Source organism: Carcharhinus amblyrhynchos, unplaced genomic scaffold (genome assembly GCF_965287045.1).
Source record: "Carcharhinus amblyrhynchos unplaced genomic scaffold, sCarAmb.v2.hapA scaffold_80, whole genome shotgun sequence".
NCBI lineage: Eukaryota > Metazoa > Chordata > Chondrichthyes > Carcharhiniformes > Carcharhinidae > Carcharhinus > Carcharhinus amblyrhynchos.
In genome coordinates this window covers 451,321-471,179 of record NW_027649820.1, presented here as the reverse complement: position 1 = coordinate 471,179, position 19,859 = coordinate 451,321, and the positions used below count along the sequence as shown (strand labels likewise).

Here is a 19,859-nt window from a genome sequence, read left to right as displayed (position 1 = left end):
AGAGGCTCTGCAGTCTCTTCCCTCGCTTCCCACAGTGGCCTGGGGTACATCCCATAAGGTCCCAGTGACTTGACGCTTTTCAAGAGCTCCGACACATCCTCTTTCTTACTGTCTACATGCTCAAGCTTTTCAGTACGCTGCAAGTCTGCACTACAACCACCAAGATCCTTTTCCACTGTGAATACCGAAGTAAAGTATTTTATTGAGTACCTCTACTATTTCTACCGGTTCTATACAAACTTTCCCACCGTCACACTTGATAGATCCTATTCCTTCATGTCTTACCCTCTTGCTCGTCACATACTTGTAAAATGCCTTGGGGTTTTCCTTAATCTTGCCTGCCAAGGCCTTCTCATGATCCCTTCTGGCTCTCCTAATTTCCTTCTTAAGTTCCTCCCTACTAGCCGTATGCTCTTCTAGATCTCTAACATTACCTAGCTCCCTGAACCTTTTGTAAGCTTTTCTTTTCTTCTTGACTAAACTCATTACAGCTTTCGTGCACCACGGTTCCTGTAACCTACCATAACTTCCCTGTCTCATTGGAATGTTGCTGTGCAGAACTCCAGACAAATATTCCTTGAAAATTTGCCACATTTCGTCTGTACATTTCCCTGAGAAAACCTCTTTCCAATTTATGCCTCGAATTTCCTTCCTGATAGCTTCATAATTCCCCTTACTCCAAATAAACACTTTCCTAGCTTGTCTGATCCTAACTCTGTCCAATGCTAATGTAAAGGAGATAGAGTTATGATCACTATCCCCAAAATGCTCTCCCACTGAGAGATCTGACACCTGTTCAGGTTCATTTCCCAATACCAAATCAAGTACAGCCTCTCCTTTTGTAGGCTTATCCACATATGTGTCAGGAAACCTTTCTGAACACACATAACAAACTCCTCCCCATCTAAACCTCTTACCTTCGGGAGATTCCAATCGATATTTGGGAAATTAAAATCTCCCATCATGACCACTCTTATTATTACACCTTTCCAGGATCTGTTTCCCTATCTGCTCCTCAACATCTCTGTTACTATTGGGCGGCCTATAGAAAACACTCAGTGTTCCAAACCTCTAACCACAGAGACTCCATGGTCAATCCCTCCATGGCATCCATCTTTTCTATAGCCGTGATACTATCTCTGATCAACAGTGCCACTCCCCCACCTCTTTTTCCTCTCTCCCTGTCCCTTCTGAAACATTTGAAACCTGGCACTTGAAGTATCCAGTCCTGTCCTTGAGTCATCCAAGTCTCTGTAATGGCCACCACATCACATTTCCAAGTAGCGATCCACGCTCTAAGCTCATCCACTTTGTTGGCAGCACAACACAAAAAATAGACACATCTCAAACCTTCGGTCTGAGCGCTCCGCTTCTCCATCACTTGCCTATCCTCCCTGTCACACTGTCGACAAGCTCTCCCTATCTGTGAGCTAACCTCCTCTCTCGCAATCACTTCACCTTGATTCCCACCCCATAACCGTTCTAGTTTAAACTCTCCCCAGTAACCTTAGCGAACCTCCTCACCAGGATATTGGTCCCTCTGGGATTCAAGTGCAACCCGTCCTTTGTGTACAGATCACACCTGTCCCTAAAGAGATTCCGATGATCCAGAAACCTGAATCCCTGCTCCCTGCTCCAATCCCTCAGCCATGCATTTATCCTCCAGCTCATTCCATTCCTACTCTCATTGTCTCGCGGCACAGGCAGCAATCCCGAGATTACTACCTTTGCAATCCTTCTTTTCAACTCTCTACCTAACTTCCTATATTCTCTTTTCATGACCCCTTCCCTTTTCCTACCTATGCCAGTGGTACCAATATGTACCACAACCTCTGGCTCCTCTCCCTCCCACTTAAGGATATCTTGGATGCGATCAGAAACATCCCGGATCCCGGCACCAGGGAGACAAACTACCATCCAAGTTTCTCGACTGCCTCCACAAAATCACCAGTCCGACCCCCTCACTGTAGAGTCCCCTATCACTACTGATTTCCTCCCCTGTCCTTACCCTTCTGAGCTACAGGGCTGGACTCTGCGCCGGAGGCATGGCCACTGCTGTCTCCACCAAGTGGGTTGTCCCGACCAACAGTACTAAACAGGAGTACTTACTGTTTTAGGGGCACATCCACTGGGGTAGTCTCTAGCACCTGACCTTTCCCCTTGCTAACCGTGACCCACTTGCCTGCCTCCCGTGGCCCTAGTGTGACCACCTGCCCGTAACTCCTCTCTATCACCTCCTCGTTCTCCCTGACCAGATGAAGGCCATCAAGTTGCAGCTCCAGTTCCCGAACACGGTCCCTTAGGAGCTGCAGCTCGACGCACCCGGCGCAGATATGGACGTCTGGGAGGCCAGGAGACTCCAGGACCTCCCACATCCAACACTGAGAACAACAAACTGGCCTCACACTCATAATTCCCCTTTTCTTCATCCCCTCTGGTGCAATCACATCCTTCTGATAATATGGCGACCAGAACTGCACACAGTACTCCAGCTGTGGCCTCACCAAAATTCTATACAACTCTAACATGACTTTCCTGCTTTTGTAATTTATGCCTTGATTGATAAAGGCAAGTGTCCCATATGAACCTTTTATCACCCTACTAACATGCCCTTCCGCTTTTGGAGATCTGTGGACAAACATGCCAAGGTCCCTTTGTGCCACAGAACTTCTAGTACCCTACCATTCATTGAGCACTTTGTTGTCAAATTGCTCCTTCCGAAGTGTATCACCTCACACTTTTCAGGGTTAGATTCCATCTGCCACTTATCTGCCCATTTGACCATTCTGTCTATACCTTTTTGTAGCCCAAGAAACTCCACCTCACTATTAATGACCCATCCAATCTTTGTGTCTGTTTGATCTGATTGTGGTCTTAACTCCATTTTTCTGCTTGCACCCATACTCTTGTTTTCCCTTGTTGATCAAAAATCTGTCTAATTCAGCCATGAATATATTCAATGACTCACCTTCTACTGCCCTCTGCAGAAGAGAATTCTCAAAGTCAATGACCCTCTGAGGGAAGAAATTTCTGCCCAAGTCTAACATGGGACACCTCTTAAGTTTAAACGAGCTCCCCAGTTCTAAGCTTCCCCACAAGGGGAAACATCCCCGCAGCATCTAGATAGAACAAATTACTGCGAATGCTGGCATCTGAACAGAAAACAGAAAATGCTGCAAAATGTCAGCAGGTCTGATGCCATCTGTGGAATGGGAATAAAGTTAATGGTTCCAGTCTGGATGATCTAAGATTTGAACACCCACCCTGCCAAGACCCTTTGAACCTCAGATGTTTCAATAAGATCACCTCTCATTCTTGCAAACTCCAGTAAGCATATGCCTGACCTGCTTGACCTTTCCTCATAAGATAACACCTCCTTCCCAGGAATCAACCTGGGAAGCTTAAATGAAGTTAAGTTAGCAGACCAAAACTATACAGAATATTTCAGATGCGGTCTTGCCGAGGGCTTGTAATGCTGCAGCCATGCTTCCTTACTTTTATATTTCATTCCCTAGGCAAAAAAGGTCAACGTTCCATTTAGTTTCCCAATCACTTGATGTACCTGCGTGCTATCCTTTTGTGATTCATGCATCTGGATGCCAGATTTCGCTGTACTATTGTTTTCTACAGTTTCTCTCTGTTCAAGTAATTCGCTTTCCTATTCTTCCTGCCAAAGTGTAGGGTGGCACAGAAGTTATCAGTACTGCCTCACAGTGCCAAGGATCCGTATTCAATTTCAGCCTTGGCTGACTGTGTGTGAGGAGTTTGCATATTCTCTCCGTGCCTGCGTGTGCTTCCTCTGGGTGCTCCAGTTTCCTCCCACAGTCCAAAAGATATGCAGGTTATGTGCATTGCTCATGCTAAATTGCTGCTTAGTTTCCAAAGATGTGTAGGGTAAAAGTAAAGTAAAGTTTATTTATTTGTCACAAGTAGGCTTACATCAACACTGCAATGAAGTTACTGTGAAAATCCCCTAGTCGCCACACTTGGGCACCTGTTCAGGCACACTGAGGGAAAATTTAGCATGGCCGATGCACCTAACCAGCATGTCTTTGGACTGTGAGAGAAAATCAAAGCACCCAGAGGAAACCCATGCAGACGTGGGGACAATGTGCAAACTCCACACAGACAGTGACCCAAGCCAGGAATCGAACCCAGGGTCTCTGGAGCTGTGAGGCAGATGTGCTAACCACTGAGCCACAATGCCAGGATTAGTCGGGTAAATACAGGAATAAGGCCTAGGTAGGGTACTCTTGTCAGACAGTTGGTGTAGACTCTATAGGCTGAATGGTCTCCTTCTGCACTGTAGGTCTAAAGTTTGCATTTTCCTACCTCATACTCCATCTGACAATTTTTTTGCCCACTCACTTAAGTTATCTATATATCCCTTTGCAGACTGTTGTCCTTTGAAAACTTGTTTTCCTACTATCTTTGTGTCACCAGCAAATTTAGCTACTTTAAACTCCATTCTTTTGTCCAAGACATTACAGTCCTGCAGCACTGATCTCTGTAGCACTCCATTGATTACAATTTGCCAACCTGAAAATGACTGATCTGTGCAGACTTTCTTCCGATTGGTTAACTAATTCTCTATTTATGCTAATGTGTTATGAGTAACACCATGAACTTGTGCAGTAATGTTCCATGTTGAAAATCAAAGTGTCCTACCTCTTGTCATGCATAGAATTGATGTGAGCTGTTCAATTTCATACATTTTACTGTGATAATGCTCTCTCTTGCAGTGGTGAGGCAGAGGAGGGAAGTAGATGCTGCTTTATTTTCAGAACTTCACCGTAAATTGCAATCACAGGTAAGAATTGAATTATGTGAAGGAAACTTGAAATTCTTCTACCCTGTCCCAGTTCTTGAGTTTCCCGTCTCTTGTGCTTGTGCTTGATAATATCTTGAGTACTGAAATTTGCTATGTACACCTGTAAATTTGTATTATAACACTCAATCAGTGTTTTGCAAGGAATGGAAGTCAGATTACTAAGTCTGTAAGTGCCTGTGTTTCTTTTGTCATCTTTTTGAATACAAATGCATCATATAACTTATTTCCAATCTGCAGGTATCTTCCTATTTTCCACTGATTCAGTAATAATGATTATCAACATTTCCCAAGTTTCCTGTCTCTTTTGGGACTCTAGTATAATTAAGAATAAATACCATTTAACCACGGATATCTATCTATTTTTGATCCTGTTTCCCTTATCTAGCATTTCCATCCCATTAATGACAGGAGCATTAATTTTACTTCAGTTATTGCTCATAGAGGACATGTTATTCATTCTCCCTTTATGAATATTTCACAGATCTTTATATTGTCCTGATCCACAATTTTTATGGTCTCAGTTCTTCTCTTTGCTGGCTGCCCCATTATGTTTAATGTTTGTGGCTTTTTTTGGGTCTTACCTTTTGTCCCTCTGATCATCCAATTCGCATATATCTGAATATTCTTTTATTCATTCCAGTGGACCGCTATCTTTTTCCCTTGTTGGATTTGAAAGATTTGTGTATTAATTTCAGATTTTTTGTTTAGTTTGAGCTTCTTGAAGGTAGGTATTTATTTACCTATGATTCTCATTTTGGGTGTTATAATTTGAGAGTCTGCAGAAGGCTCCTGATTCAAAAAGGGCGGCACAGTGGCTAGCACTGCTGCCTCACAGCGCAGGGATCTGAGCTCAATTCTGGCCTCAGTGATTGTCTGTGCAGAGTTTGCACATTCTCCCCATGTCTTTGTGGGTTTCCTCCAGTTGCTCTAGTTTCCTTCCACAGTCCAAAGATGTGCAGGTTAGATTGATTGACCATGCTAAATTGCCTTTAGTGTCAGGGGGATTAGCAGGGTAAATATGTGGGGTTATCAGGATAGGGACTGGGTGGGATTGTTGTGGTTGCAAACTTGATGGGCCGAATGGCCTCCTCCCCTGTAGTGATTCTATGATGTGTTGAACCTCCAGCTTCAGGTATCTCATTATTTCTTTGATATAGGGATACACCTAAACCCCAAGTTCTGCTAAACATGCACTCACTGTCTCCAAGCTTTATTTGTCCTCAATTGTTTGTGTCATTTGCACACAGCAGATCAAGATGAGCACTGTCTTTTGTAATTTTTTTGGTGCATGGAGTCGTGAAGCAGTCATGCATTATATTTAACTCTGAGCTTAAACTGCTTTGGCTTTCCCAGTTTATTCTTGATAGATGTTGGCCATTAAAGTAAGGTTTCACCCATCTTGTCACAGAATAACCCTATCACTTATGTGCACACTGATGTAAATAGGCTCCTGATCTAACAGCCCTTCAATTTAAAAATCTCTAAATGATTATGTTGCATTAACTTTATGATTCTAACCCTCAATGCTGTTGGTTTCTTTTTCTCCCCATTCTGTTCCTCACTCTGGCTTCTGTGAAAAACTGTTGGCATTTGGCCTTGAATTGTCACTGAATTCTGACATGTTGAGAGAATGTTGGGCTGGAAGTGACTAAGTTCTCTGAACATTTGGGTGTGTTATTTTCTTGATATTGGTCACTTCTGTTTTTAATATATTGTTTCAACAATAGTTGCAAAACCATTATTTGGTTTAACAGATATATTCTCTTCCACCCATAGGGTATAATAAAAAACAGATGGGCTGTACTGTACCTCCTGCTAAGCCTCAGTGAGGATCCACGTAAACCCCAAAGCAAGGTATCAGTGAAAATGTTCTTTAATAATTTGTATAACCTTTAACCTGTTAGGAAATTATGAGCAATGAGCTCAAGTGCTATTTAATATGGAAGAAATTGCTGATTTATATCCTGGTACCTGGTTATATATTAATCCAGTGTTGGAAGTACTATTTGAATCAATTGATTGTGATATATAATGGTTATAAAGTTGCTAAACACTTACAACTCAAGCCATTCTGCCCAACCGGCTCATGCTGGCGTAAAGCTCCAGACAAGCTTTTTCCCAAGCTTTTTCATCTTTAATCCCATCAACGTAGCAACATTAGTCACCTAGCGACATCATCTGTTAGGAAAAATTAGATTGCTCAATATTTTTGCATCACTGTCATATACTGTGAAACAGGTTGTATGTGAGAGCATGGGTGTGACTGGTTTAGTTAAATTGAAAACAGCTACACTACATTGAGTCAAAGCATTGATAAGGGGTAGACGTGAAAGCAAGTAGTGGAAATGAACAGAGCTAAGATTGAATGCTGAGGGGGAGGGGGGTATTAGGCAGATAAGGGAAGTGATTTAAAGTTAATTGATGTATTTCCAAAGGAGATTATACAGTTGGAAGATTGTAAATGGATAAAGCAAAGTAGTAAATTAGTTTATATAAAAAATAGTCACCATTAAAGTAACGTGAAAGATTGGTGAATTCTGGGAAAAGGAACATTTAAAGGACTGCAGAAATAATAAAGTAGAAGATCAAAGAAAACAAACATTTTTAACAGAAATTGAAGACTTTTTATTCATTTGTGGAACATTTGTGGCTAGGAGGAAAATTCTGTCTAAGGTTTTCCCTATCACAGTCGTACATGTTCTGGTAATATTATTAGAATGGATTTTTATGGACTAAAGAGCTGTGTGAATGTTTGCTATCGAAAGGGGGTTTACCTCTGAATTCTCTAGAGCCAATATTTTTAGGCAATGTTTGTAAAAGTACTGCTAATTATGTCAATGTGTTCTTGTGTCCTTAAGTGGTATTTTCTTTTTCTAAAATAAATGCTTAAATTTAATATTTGAAATCTTCAAGTGTGATGGTGGAATTTGAATTGAATAAAAAAAATCTGGAATTAAGAATCTATTGATGACCATGAAACCATTGTTGATTGTTGGAAAAACCCAGCTAGCTCATTAATGTCCTTTAGGGAAGGAAACCTGCAGTCATTATCTGGTTTGGCCGACATGTTACTCCAGAGCCACAGCCACAGTTGACTCTCAGCTGCCCTCTGAACTGGCCTAGCAAGCCACTCAGTTGTATCACTGTGACTCCTTGTTGTGGAGTGCACCTGCAATCACACACACCCAACCACACGTGCAGCTGCTGCCTCTCCAGCCCCCCCCCCCGCAAAGGAAATAACATCTCTACATCCAGTCCTGTCACAATTTTATACGCTTCATTTAAATCCCCTCCCATTCTTCTAATACAGGCTCAGTCAACCTAATGTGTTCCCATACAAAATTCTGCATTCCAGGAATAAGACTGGTGAACCTTTACTGCATTCCGTCTATGCAGGTATATCCTTGCTTTGAGAGACCAAACACTGTTAGGTCTGGTCTCACCAAGGTCATGTTCAACTGCATTAAGACATCCTTGTTCAATAGCCAATTGTACAAATCCTTAACTTTGTCTTTATTATATTCTTTAGCTAAATTTAAAGAAAATCAAATTTTAGGCATTTACCACTTTGTGTTAAGGTTATGATTTAAAATACGCTGATGTGTTGTACTGAGGATTTGCAATTGCACATGTATATTCATGACTAGTCATTTTCACTGAAGAACGCTATAATACAAATTAAAAATTCTGCTGGTTGGGAAAGGGAAACAGCTTTGCTAGAACAAAAATATGTGGCTTGACCCTAATTAGTTGGAGGTTGCACCTGACATTGAAGTTCAAGAGGAAAACTGAAAACAGATATTTCTTCTACTTCTGCTCCTGCCAAATATAAAAAGTGGTTGTAACATGTGAGGAGATGCTATCACAATATTAAGGATACTATGGGATGTATGGGATTGAGGGTGATCTAGGAAATTGGATCAGGAATTGGCTGGCGGATAGGAGACAGAGGGTAGTGGTTGATGGTAAGTATTCGTCATGGAGTTCGGTTACGAGTGGTGTGCCTCAGGGATCTGTTTTGGGGCCACTGCTGTTTGTAATTTTTATAAATGATCTGGATGAGGGTATAGTTGGGTGGATTAGTAAATTTGCTGATGACACCAAAGTTGGAGGTGTGGTAGATAGTGAGGAAGGGTGTCTTAGTCTACAGGGAGACTTGGATAAGTTGCAGAGCTGGGCCGAGAGGTGGAGGATGGAGTTTAATGCGGAAAAGTGTGAGGTAATTCACTTTGGCAGGAATAATGGATGTGTAGAGTATAGGGCTAACGGTAGGACTCTGAATAGTGTGGATGAACAGAGGGATCTAGGTGTATGTGTACATAGATCCCTGAAAGTTGGGAATCAAGTAGATAGGGTTGTTAGGAAGGCATACGGTGTCTTGGTGTTTATTGGTAGGGGGATTGAATTTAGGAGGCGCAGCGTCATGATGCAACTGTACAAAACTCTGGTGCGGCCGCACTTGGAGTATTGTGTGCAGTTCTGGTCCCCACATTAAAGGAAGGATGTGGAGGCTTTGGAGAGGGTGCAGAGGAGGTTTACCAGGATGTTGCCTGGTATGGAGGGGAGGTCCTATGAGGAGAGATTGAGGGATTTGAGGTTGTTTTCGTTAGAAAGAAGGCGGCTACGAGGGGACGTTATTGAAACATATAAGATGATTAGAGGTTTAGATACGGTGGACAGTGATAGCCTTTTTCCTCGGTTGGAGAAAGCTAGCACGAGGGGGCATAGCTTTAAATTAAGGGGTGGTAGTTATAGGACGGATGTCAGGGGTAGGTTCTTTACCCAGAGGGTGGTGAGGGATTGGAATGCCCTGCCTGCTGCAGTTGTAAATGCGCCTAGTCTGGGGGCGTTTAAGAGATCCGTGGATAGGTTTATGGATGGTAAGGGTTTGGTTTAGGTTAGAAGGTCATTGTTTTTTTTAACTGGTCGGCGCAACATCGTGGGCCGAAGGGCCTGTTCTGCGCTGTAATGTTCTATGTTCTGTGTTCTGCTAGGGTAGTCCTGTATTTGTCACATATGCAACTCATTTGGAAAAAGTGGCAGGCCATTGGAGAGTTCAGGAGTAGAGACCTTGCACATTGAATCTCAATATCTTGAAGTTTTTTTCTGAGCTTTGGACTTCAATGTGTGATGACACCCTAGTATATTTGAGTTGTCTTAAATCATAAAATGATTTGCGGATAGCGATGAGGACCATCAGAGGATACAGCGGGATATAGATCAGTTGAAGACTTGGTCGGAGAGGTGGCAGATGGAGTTTAATCAGGACAAATGTGAGGTAATGCATTATGGAAGGCCTAATACGATAGGAAATACACAGTAAATGGCAGAACCCTTAAGAGTATTGATAGGCAAAGGGACCAGGGTGTACAGGTACACAGGCCACTGAAAGTGGCAATGCAGGAGGAGAAGGTAGTCAAGAAGGCATACGGCATGCTTGCCTTCATCGGCTGGGGTGTTGAGTTTAAAAATTGGCAAGTCATGTTGCAGCTTTGTAGAACCTTAGTTAGGCCACAATTGGAATATGGTGTTAAATTCTGGTCGCCACACTACCAGAAGGAAGTGGAGACTTTGGAGAGGGTACAGAAAAGAATTACCAGGATGTTGCCTGGTATGGTGGGCATTAGCTATGAGGAGAGGTTGGAGAAACTGGTTTGTTCTGACTGGAGCGACGGATGTTGAGGGGAGACCTGATCGAAGTCTACAAGATTATGAGAGGCATGGACAGAGTGGAAGTCAAATGCTTTTTCCCAGGGTGGAAGAGTCACTTATTAGGGGGCATCTGTTTAAGATGCGAGGGGCAAGGTTTAACGGAGATGTACAAGGCTGATTTTTTTGCACAGTAGTGGATGCCTGGAACTCGTTGCCAGGGGAGGCAATGGAAGGGGATATGGTAGTGACTTTTAAAGGGTGTCTTGACAAGTACACGAACAGAATGGGAATAGAGGGATACGATTCCTGGAAGGGTAGGGGGTTTCAGTTTAGTCGGGCAGCATGGTTGATGCAGGCTTGGAGGGCCGAAGGGCCTGTTCCTGTGCTGTAATTATCTTTTTCTTTGAAACAGTCCCTCTGATACTAAGGGTCAATTTAGCGTGGCTAATCCCCCTCTAACCAACACATTTTTCAGACTTTGGGAGGAAACCGGAGCACCCGGAGGAAACCCATGCAGCCATGGGGGTGCAGTGTTTCTACTAACTCTTTGGTTGATTTAATGTTTTAAACTGCTGGTTAGAAGTAATTTAGGAGCAGACATTTGGTATTAACCGTTTTCTAATGTATGGATGGCCTATGCACAGTAGCTTCCGTTGATCATGAGCTTCAGTTCGTATCTGGAAATCCTCAGCAAAGTGTCTGTTCCTTTTCTACAATTTTAACCTTTACCATAGTTGACTCAAAAATATGTCTTGTAAATTAAATGTTCACCTCAGTAGGTTTTAAGTAGTGGACTGATTGGGAGCTCTGATCCAAAGATTTTTAAATTTGCATTTGGGAAGGCAAAGGAGTGTTAGTAAGTCGGAGGCTTTCAAAAGTGTGTTAACCAGTTTCAGGGTAAGCACATTCCTCTTAGAGTGAAGAGCAAGGCTGGCAGAAGTAGGGAACCTTGGATGACTCAGGATATTGAGGCCCTGATCAAGAAGAAGAGGAGGGCACATTACATGCATAGGCAGCTGGGATCAAATGAATCCTTTGAAGAGTAGAGGGGGTGTAGGAATAGAGTTAAGAGAGAAATCAGGAGGGCAAAAAGGGGACATGAGATTGTTTTGGCAGATAAAGCAAAGGAGAATCCAAAGAGCTTCTACAAATACATAAAGGGCAAAAGAGTAACAAGGCAGCGAGTGGGGCCTCTTAAGAATCAACAAGGTCATCTATGTGCGGAATGCACAAGAGATGGGTGAGATCCTAAATGAATATTTCTCATCAGTATTCACTTGAAAAAAGCATGCATGTTAGGGAACTTGGGAAAATAAATAGTGATGTCTTGAGGAGGTGCTGGAATTCTTAAAGTGCATCAAGATAGATAAATCCCCAGGACTGATGAAGTGTATCTCAGGACATTGTGAGAGGCTAGAGAGGAAATTGCAGGTCCCCTAGCAAAGATATTTGAATCATCGATAGTCACAAGTGAGGTACCTGAAGGTTGAAGGATGGCAAATGTTGTGCCTTTGTTTAAAAAAGGCTGCAGGGAAGAGCCTGAAACTGCAGGCCAATGAGCCTTACATCTGTGATGGGTAAATTGTTGGAAGGTATTTTGAAAGACAGGATCTGCAGGCATTTAGAGATGCAAGGACTGATTAGGGACAGTCAGCATGGCTTTGTGAGTGGAAAATCACCTCTCACAAATTTAATTGAGTTTTTTTTGAAGGGGTAGCCAAGAAGTAACTAAGGGCAGTGCAGTTGATGTTGTCTACATGGACTTTAGCAAGGCCTTTGACAGGGTGCCACATGGTAGGTTGTTGCGTAAGGTTAAATCTCACTGAGGTAGCTAAATGGACACAAAATTGGCTTGATGACAGAAGGTGGTTGTAGAGGATTGTTTTTCAAACTGGAGGTCTGTGATCAGCAGTGTGCCTCAGAGACCGGTGCTGGGTCCACTGTTATTTCTCATTTATATTAGTGATTTGGATGAGAATATAGGAAGCAATGTTAGTAAGTTTGCAGCTGACATCAAGATTGGTGGCGTAGTGGACAGCGAAGAAGGTTATCTAAGATTGCAACAGGATTTTGATCAGTTGGGCCAATGGCTAACGAATGGCAGATGGACTTTAATTTAGATAAATGCGAGGTGACGCAGTTTGGTAGATTGAACCAGGGCAGCAATTATTCAGTTAATAGTAGGGCGTTAGGGAGAGTAACAGAACAAAGACATCTAGGGCTACATGTTCATAGTTCCTTGAAAGTAGAGTCACAGGTGGACAGTGTGGTGAAGAAGGCATTCGACATGCTTGGTTTCATTGGTCGGAACATTGAATTCTGGAGTTGGAATATCTTGCTAAATTGTACAAGACATTGGTAAGGCCACACTTGGAATACTGTGTACAGTTCTGGTCACCCTATTATAGAAAGGATACTATTAAACTAGAAAAAGTGCAGAAAAGATTTATTAGAATGCTACTGGGACTTGATAGTTTGAGTTATAAGGACAAACTGAATAGATTGGGACTTTTTTCTCTGGAGCGTAGAAGCTGAGGAGTGATCTTATAGCGATCTATAAAACAACGAGGGGCATAAATCAGCTAGATAGCCAGTACCTTTTCCCAAAGGTAAGGGAGTCTAAAACTAGAGAGCATAAGTTTAAGGTGAGAGGGAAGAGATGCAGAAGTGTCCAGAGGGTCAGATTTTTCACACGCAGGGTGGTGAGTGAGTGCCTGGAACAAGCTGTCAGAGGTAGTCATAGAGGCGGGTACAATTTTGTCTTTTAAAAAGCATTTAGACAGTTACGTGGGTAAAAGGGTAAAGAGGGATATGGGCCAATGCAGGCACTGGGGATTAGCTTAAGGGTTTTAAAAAAAAAGGTCACGGACAAGTCGGGCTGAAGGGCCTGTTTCCGTGCTGTAAACCTCTATGATTCTATGACTCTACTATTGCCGCTTTGTCTAAAGCTCAATTATTCTGATTTTCCAGGTTGCTAATTATGCAGCATTATTTGCTCAAGCATTGCCAAGAGATGCTCATTCTACCCCTTACTACTACTCGAGACCCCAGAGTCTGCCGCTAACTTACCCCGATAGAGCTCCCTCATCCCAGAGTGCTGGCAGCATTGGAAGCAGTGGAGTTGGTAGCCTTAGTTTCTATGGATTAAATGGACCAACACCAACTCCTCAATCTTTATTACCTGGGTAAGTAATCTTCTATTCAGTACCTTAAAGTAAACATGAATACAGTGTTCTTAAGGATGATAGAACAGTAATTTCTAATGTGATGATGAGTCTGCTGTGTAGTCAGGGTGATTTGAATTTTGTCATACTCATACACAGAGATCTATTTGATCATTGGCTGTTTAGATTGTTTTCCCATGTTCCCTTGCTGAGAGAAGAGTATAAATTGCTGATTCACGACAGGAATTCTTGGTTGAATATTTTTCTTCAGCCCTATTATGGGAAGTGATGATAGTAGTCTAAAGGAATTCTAAATTATATGATTGTGTCTGTCACCAAGTAAAACACTTGAATCTCTAGAAAGTTGTCTTACAAATGTGGAGATAAACCATAAAGTCTAGCGTAACTCACCTTTACTGGAGGCTATGGGACAGGGATAAATTGCATAAAGTAAAGCAAGCAGTGATGGGAGGGTACTTTCACCAACAATATAAATGGCTGCAAACCTCAGTCACCTTCAATCACTGGAGTGAACGAAGTCTAATGGAATCCTCCAAACAATGGGACAGTGTGAAAGTAAACATGTCGTGGGCATTTGGAACAAGCTACTTGGTTCTTAATGTGCCCCAGGAGGTAAGCAGTTTTAGTGGTTACTGATGTCTTCCATAAGATTTTCAAGTTTGGATTCTTGCTTACAGTAAAGCTCTTCCATTATAAGCCAGCTACAGATCTCATTCAACAATTAGTGTTGACTACAAAGAGTTACAGATGCACTTTTGAATCTGCTCAGGATTTTTAGTGACACCTCTTTGATTATTCACTGTTTCATTTCCTTTTAACTCTCCTCTCTTAACTCTTATCAAGCTATGCAGCAGAACAAAGGTGCTGGGAAACACGGGTGAGCAGGAACAACAGTCTTACTGCTCACAAGGGTGTATCTAAGTTGTGACAACAGGGATAACTCTTTAGAATGTTTATGTATAGGTATATATGACCTGTTCTAAGACTATGACTTGTTCAAAACTACCCTCCCCCCACAATAGTAAATTTGCAGATGATACCAAGATTGGTGGAGTTACTGAGAGTGCCGGGGATTATCAGAGGATACAACAGGGTATTTATAGATTGGAGACTTGGGCATAAAAATAGCAGATGGAATTTAACCCAAACACGTACGAGGTGATACACTGCCATGTGTATTATATTGAGCAAAGTGTTGGAGATCCAAAAACCAATATTAGCATTCAGTATTCCACTGGATATGTGGATGAAGACAATGAGATTGAAAGGATATAGAATGGTTACAACACAGAAGGGTGTCTGTTGGCTCTCTGGTTCTGCAAGAACAATTTGATTTGTTCAGCTCTTCCACTCTTTTCACTTAGTTCTGTAATTTTTCTTTCCGGTAATTATCCAATAACCTTTTCAAAACCACAATTTAATCTGCTTTCATTACGCTCTCATGCAGTGCATTTGACATGAAAACATGCTGTGTGCCAAATAATGATTTTTAATTCAATGGTTGGAAAACAAGCTGAACTTTTAAAAGAGACTTTTTGAACGCAGGCCAAGAGCTTGCATCAAAAATAGCTAACCGACCTTCATCACTTTATTCTCCCCATTGCAACCTGCTCTGTTGGTGTCATGCTGAGAAGGCATGAAAAAAAAGAAATTTGAAATAAATTTATCTCTTCCATATTCTCAAATTTAAATTTAGTTTTTAACAAAATGGACAATTGCTGGGCTGAAAGTGGCCACGGCTGGTCATGTGATAGTTTTGGAAGCTTCTAAGCCATCTGAGTGAACAAAAACTAATTTATCATCCTCCTGGAAAGTGATATCCCTTTGCATTGTTTGAATATCCCAGCTAAGTAAATACAAAGGACTAGTAGATAAGACATCTGCCCCAACCTGCTCTGGCTAAAGGCAGAGTTGGTTGTGACTCCTCATCTCCAACATTGTGCTAATGGTTCCACAGTTATCTGCTCAAAATACAATGGGTTTTAACAAGAGTCCCTAAAGTATATTGTTAGCTGAATAGTTTGATGTGAAACCACCCTGTCACATGACTGAGACGTAAGCTATTTGAATTAATTTAATTGTACAGCTTTTGGGTTCTGTCTTCAGTTGCGACTTAACCTCAGAAGAGAAAACTGTCTCTTGGTTAGCAGCCTGCCTTTGACCTCAATCTCTCAGATGCAAAGTTACACTTACAAAAATAATTCTGTATTTTGGATACAGAGTGAACTAATTCCCAGAATACAAAAGTGCATTGCTGCATCTTCAACTGTCTCAACTGAGTTTCTAGGACAAAGACCAGGAATTCTATCAGTCAAAGCCACCTGAAAGAATCTTCATTGAATATTGACTTACTGGACTCTAAAGAACTAATGCCAATATCTTTTGCCTTTTTTTTGGTGTCCTGCAATTTGTAACATCTTTCCCTTTCTTTCTCTGCCTTTCTATTTTGGACGCCCATGAGTGTGAATGTGTGTCGCAATCCATCTCAAGTTTTGAAAGTGTTAATAGACCCTAGTTTTGGCGTAAAGAATTTGCTGTTGAGATATTGTTAACACTGGATTTCATAAACTGGGGTTTGGGAAACACACCATGGTCCATTTCAACAAGGGCGAGGAAAAACTGAATGAGCCACCTATTGACATTGAGGCAATTGCTTAGGATATTCAATGAGGGGATTCCCAGGCACAAGCTCATTAAACTACGAAGGGGAATACCAAAGTTATGACCATGTTTGAATCACTGGGCATGTGACAAGCCATCCTTTGTGTGTTTAAACTTCTACTTAACAACAGAAGCACTGACAAGAGACGATCCAAGTTGGGTCCCTCCTTCCTCTCTCTCTCTCGGCAACCCACATGTTAAGCTTCAAACCCAGTTAGTTCACTGTCACTATCCAGGGATTCCCCTACTGCAAAGAGAGAGTTCTTAAAATAATTCTACTCAGCACCATCATCTCCAGAAAACAGCAAAAGTCAGCTGTCTGGATCTTTACAATGAGAGTTTTGAAGGAAAGTAGATAGACAAGTGAATTCAGCCTAAAGCCAATGAGAGACTGTTTATTTCTCTGGGCTCTTCAAAACTACCCTTCCCCCATGATAGTAAATTTACGGATGATCCGAAGATTGGTGGAGTTGCTGAGAGTGCCAGGGATTATCAGAGGATACAACAGGGTATTGATAGATTGGAGACTTGGACACAGAAGTAGCAGATGGAATTTAATCCGAACACATATGAGTTGATGCATTTTGGAGGATCAAATTTAGGTGTGAATTATACTGTAAATGACAGAACCCTTCAGAACATTAACATACATCTGGGTGTGCAGTCCACAGTTCCCTAAAAGTGGCAATACAAGTGGCCAAGGTGATTATGAAGGCAAATGGCATACTTGCATTCTTTGGCTGGGGCATTGAGTACAAGAGTTATTAGCAACTCATGTTGCAGTTATATGAAACCTTGGCTGGTTTCATATAGGCTGCACCTGGAGTTTTGTGTGCAGTTCTGGTCACCTCACTACCAGAAAGATGTGGAAGCTTTGGAGGGGGTGCAAAGAAAGTTTACGAGGGTGTTGGCTGTGAAGCGAGGTTGAATAAACTAGGATTGTTTTCACTGGAAAGATGGAGGCTGAGGGGAGACCTGATAGAAGTCTGCAAAATTTTGAGAGGCATAGACAGGGTGGGTAGTTAGAGGCTTTTACCCAGGATGGAAGTGTCAGTTACAAGGGGGCACAAGAATAAGGTGAGAGGCAGAATGCTTAAAGGAGATTTGCAGGGAGGTTTTTCACGCAGAGAGTGGTGGGTGTCTGGAACACACTGCCACAGGTGGTGGTGGAAGCAGGCACGTTGCCAACATTTTAAGAGGAATCTGGATGGGTACACGAATAGGGAGGGAATAGAGGGATCCCAATTCTGCTGACGAGAAGAGGAGTGCTGATATTCCTGGGCGTGAGTTGTTTTTAAAGAAAATCCAGGCCAAATTTTAGCAGTGTGATTGCTCTCCTGACTGAATTGCTGAAAAAGCACAGGAAAGTTCAGTGAGCATCTGAATGTCAGGAGACAATTGACAACCTGAAAGCTGTTAACCACCACACCAATTTTGACGACACCAAATTATGCAAAGCAACTCAAGGTGGCCATTGATGCAAGTGATCTATAATAAGACCATAAGATATAGCAGCAGAATGAAGCCATTCGCCCATCAGGTCTGCTCCATCACTTAATCATGGTTGATAAGTTTCTTAACACAGTAAAAAGTCTGACAACACCAGGTTTTAGTCCAACCGGTTTATTTGATAATATACTCACAAGCTTTCGGGGTTAGTCCCTTCGTCAGGTGAATGGAGAGTTCTGGCCTCAGACAGAGCATATAAAGCACAGACAGTTTAGAGATTATTGATTAGAATGCGAATCCTTACACCTAACCTGCTATCCCATCGTATCGGGCAATGGAACTCTGTGTGAGAACCTCTCCGGCTACGTCGAGGGCATCCTGAAACCCATTGTACAAAGAACCCCCAGCTTTTGTCGCGACACTACGGACTTCCTACTGAAACTCGGCACATACGGAGCAGTTGAACCAGGGACACTCCTCGTCACAATGGATGTCTCGGCGCTCTACACCAACATCCCCCACAACGATGGCATTGCTGCGACTGCCTCAGCACTCAATGCTGACAACTGCCAGTTTCCAGATGCAATTTTACAACTCATCCGCTTTATCCTGGACCACAATGTCTTCACCTTCAACAACCAGTTTTTCATCCAGACACATGGAACAGCCATGGGGACCAAATTTGCACCTCAATATGCCAACATCTTCATGCACAGGTTCGAACAAGACTTCTTCACTGCACAGAATCTTCAACCAATGCTATACACTATATACATCGATGACATTTTCTTCCTTTGGCCTCATGGTGAACAATCACTGAAACAACTATATGATGATATCAATAAATTCCACCCCACCATCAGACTCACCATGGACTATTCCCCAGAATCAGTTGCATTCTTGGACACACGCATCTCCATTAAGGACGGTCACCTCAGCACCTCACTGTACCGCAAGCCCACAGTCATTCTCACAATGCTCCACTTCTCCAGTTTCCACCCTAAACATGTTAAAGAAGCCATTCCCTATGGACAAGACCTCCGTATACACAGGATTTGCTCAGATGAGGAGGATCGTGACAGACACCTCCAGACCCTGAAAGATGCCCTCATAAGAACAGGATATGGTGCTCGACTCATAGATCGACAGTTCCGATGCGCCACAGCGAAAAACCGCACCGATCTCCTCAGAAGGCAAACACGGGACACAGTGGACAGAGTACCCTTCGTCGTCCAGTACTTCCCCAGAGCGGAGAAGCTACGACATCTTCTCCGGAGTCTTCAACATGTCATTGATGAAGACGAACATCTCGCCGGGCTATCCCCACACCTCCACTTCTTGCCTTCAGACAACCACACAACCTCAAACAGACCACTGTTCGCAGCAAACTACCCAGCCTTCAGAACAGTGACCACAATACCACACAACCCTGCCACAGCAACCTCTGCAAGACATGCCGGATCATCGACATGGATACCATCATCACACGTGAGAATACCATCCCCCAGGTACATGGTAAATACTCTTGCAACTCGGCCAACATTGTCTACCTGATACGTTGCAAGAAAGGATGTCCCGAAGCATGGTACATTGGGGAGACCATGCAGACGCTACGACAACGGATGAATGAACATCGCTCGACAATCACCAGGCAAGACTGTTCCCTTCCTGTTGGCAAACACTTCAGTGGTCACGGGCATTCAGCCTCTGACCTTCGGGTAAGCATTCTCCAAGGCGGCCTTCACGACACATGACAGCGCAGAGTCGCTGAGCAGAGACTGATAGCCAAGTTCCGCACACGTGAGGACGGTCTCAACAGGGATCTTGGGTTCATGTCGCACTATCTGTAACCCCCGTGACTTGCCTGGGTTTGCAAAACCTCACTTACTGTACTGTCTGGAGACAATACACATCTCTTTAACCTGTGATCAGTGCTCCTTCCACTCACATTGTCAGCCACTTCAGGTCTTGAACAGCAGGTTAGGTGTAAGGATTCGCATTCTAATCAGTAATCTCTAAACTGTCTGTGCTTTATATGCTCTGTCTGAGGCCAGAACTCTCCATTCACCTGACGAAGGGAC

The 19,859-nt window shown here is 42.7% G+C and overlaps 1 protein-coding gene across 1 annotated transcript in view; it reads left to right on the top strand.

Annotated features, from left to right (window-relative positions):
- tubgcp3 (tubulin gamma complex component 3) overlaps window positions 1–19,859 on the top strand; it is a 130,710-nt gene that overhangs the window by 13,038 nt on the left and 97,813 nt on the right. Inside the window, exons 3-5 of the mRNA XM_080182694.1 lie at window positions 4,743–4,810; window positions 6,608–6,685; window positions 13,454–13,668. Coding sequence (XP_080038820.1) covers window positions 4,743–4,810; window positions 6,608–6,685; window positions 13,454–13,668 — 361 coding nt within the window. The remainder of the gene's footprint in view (window positions 1–4,742; window positions 4,811–6,607; window positions 6,686–13,453; window positions 13,669–19,859) is intronic.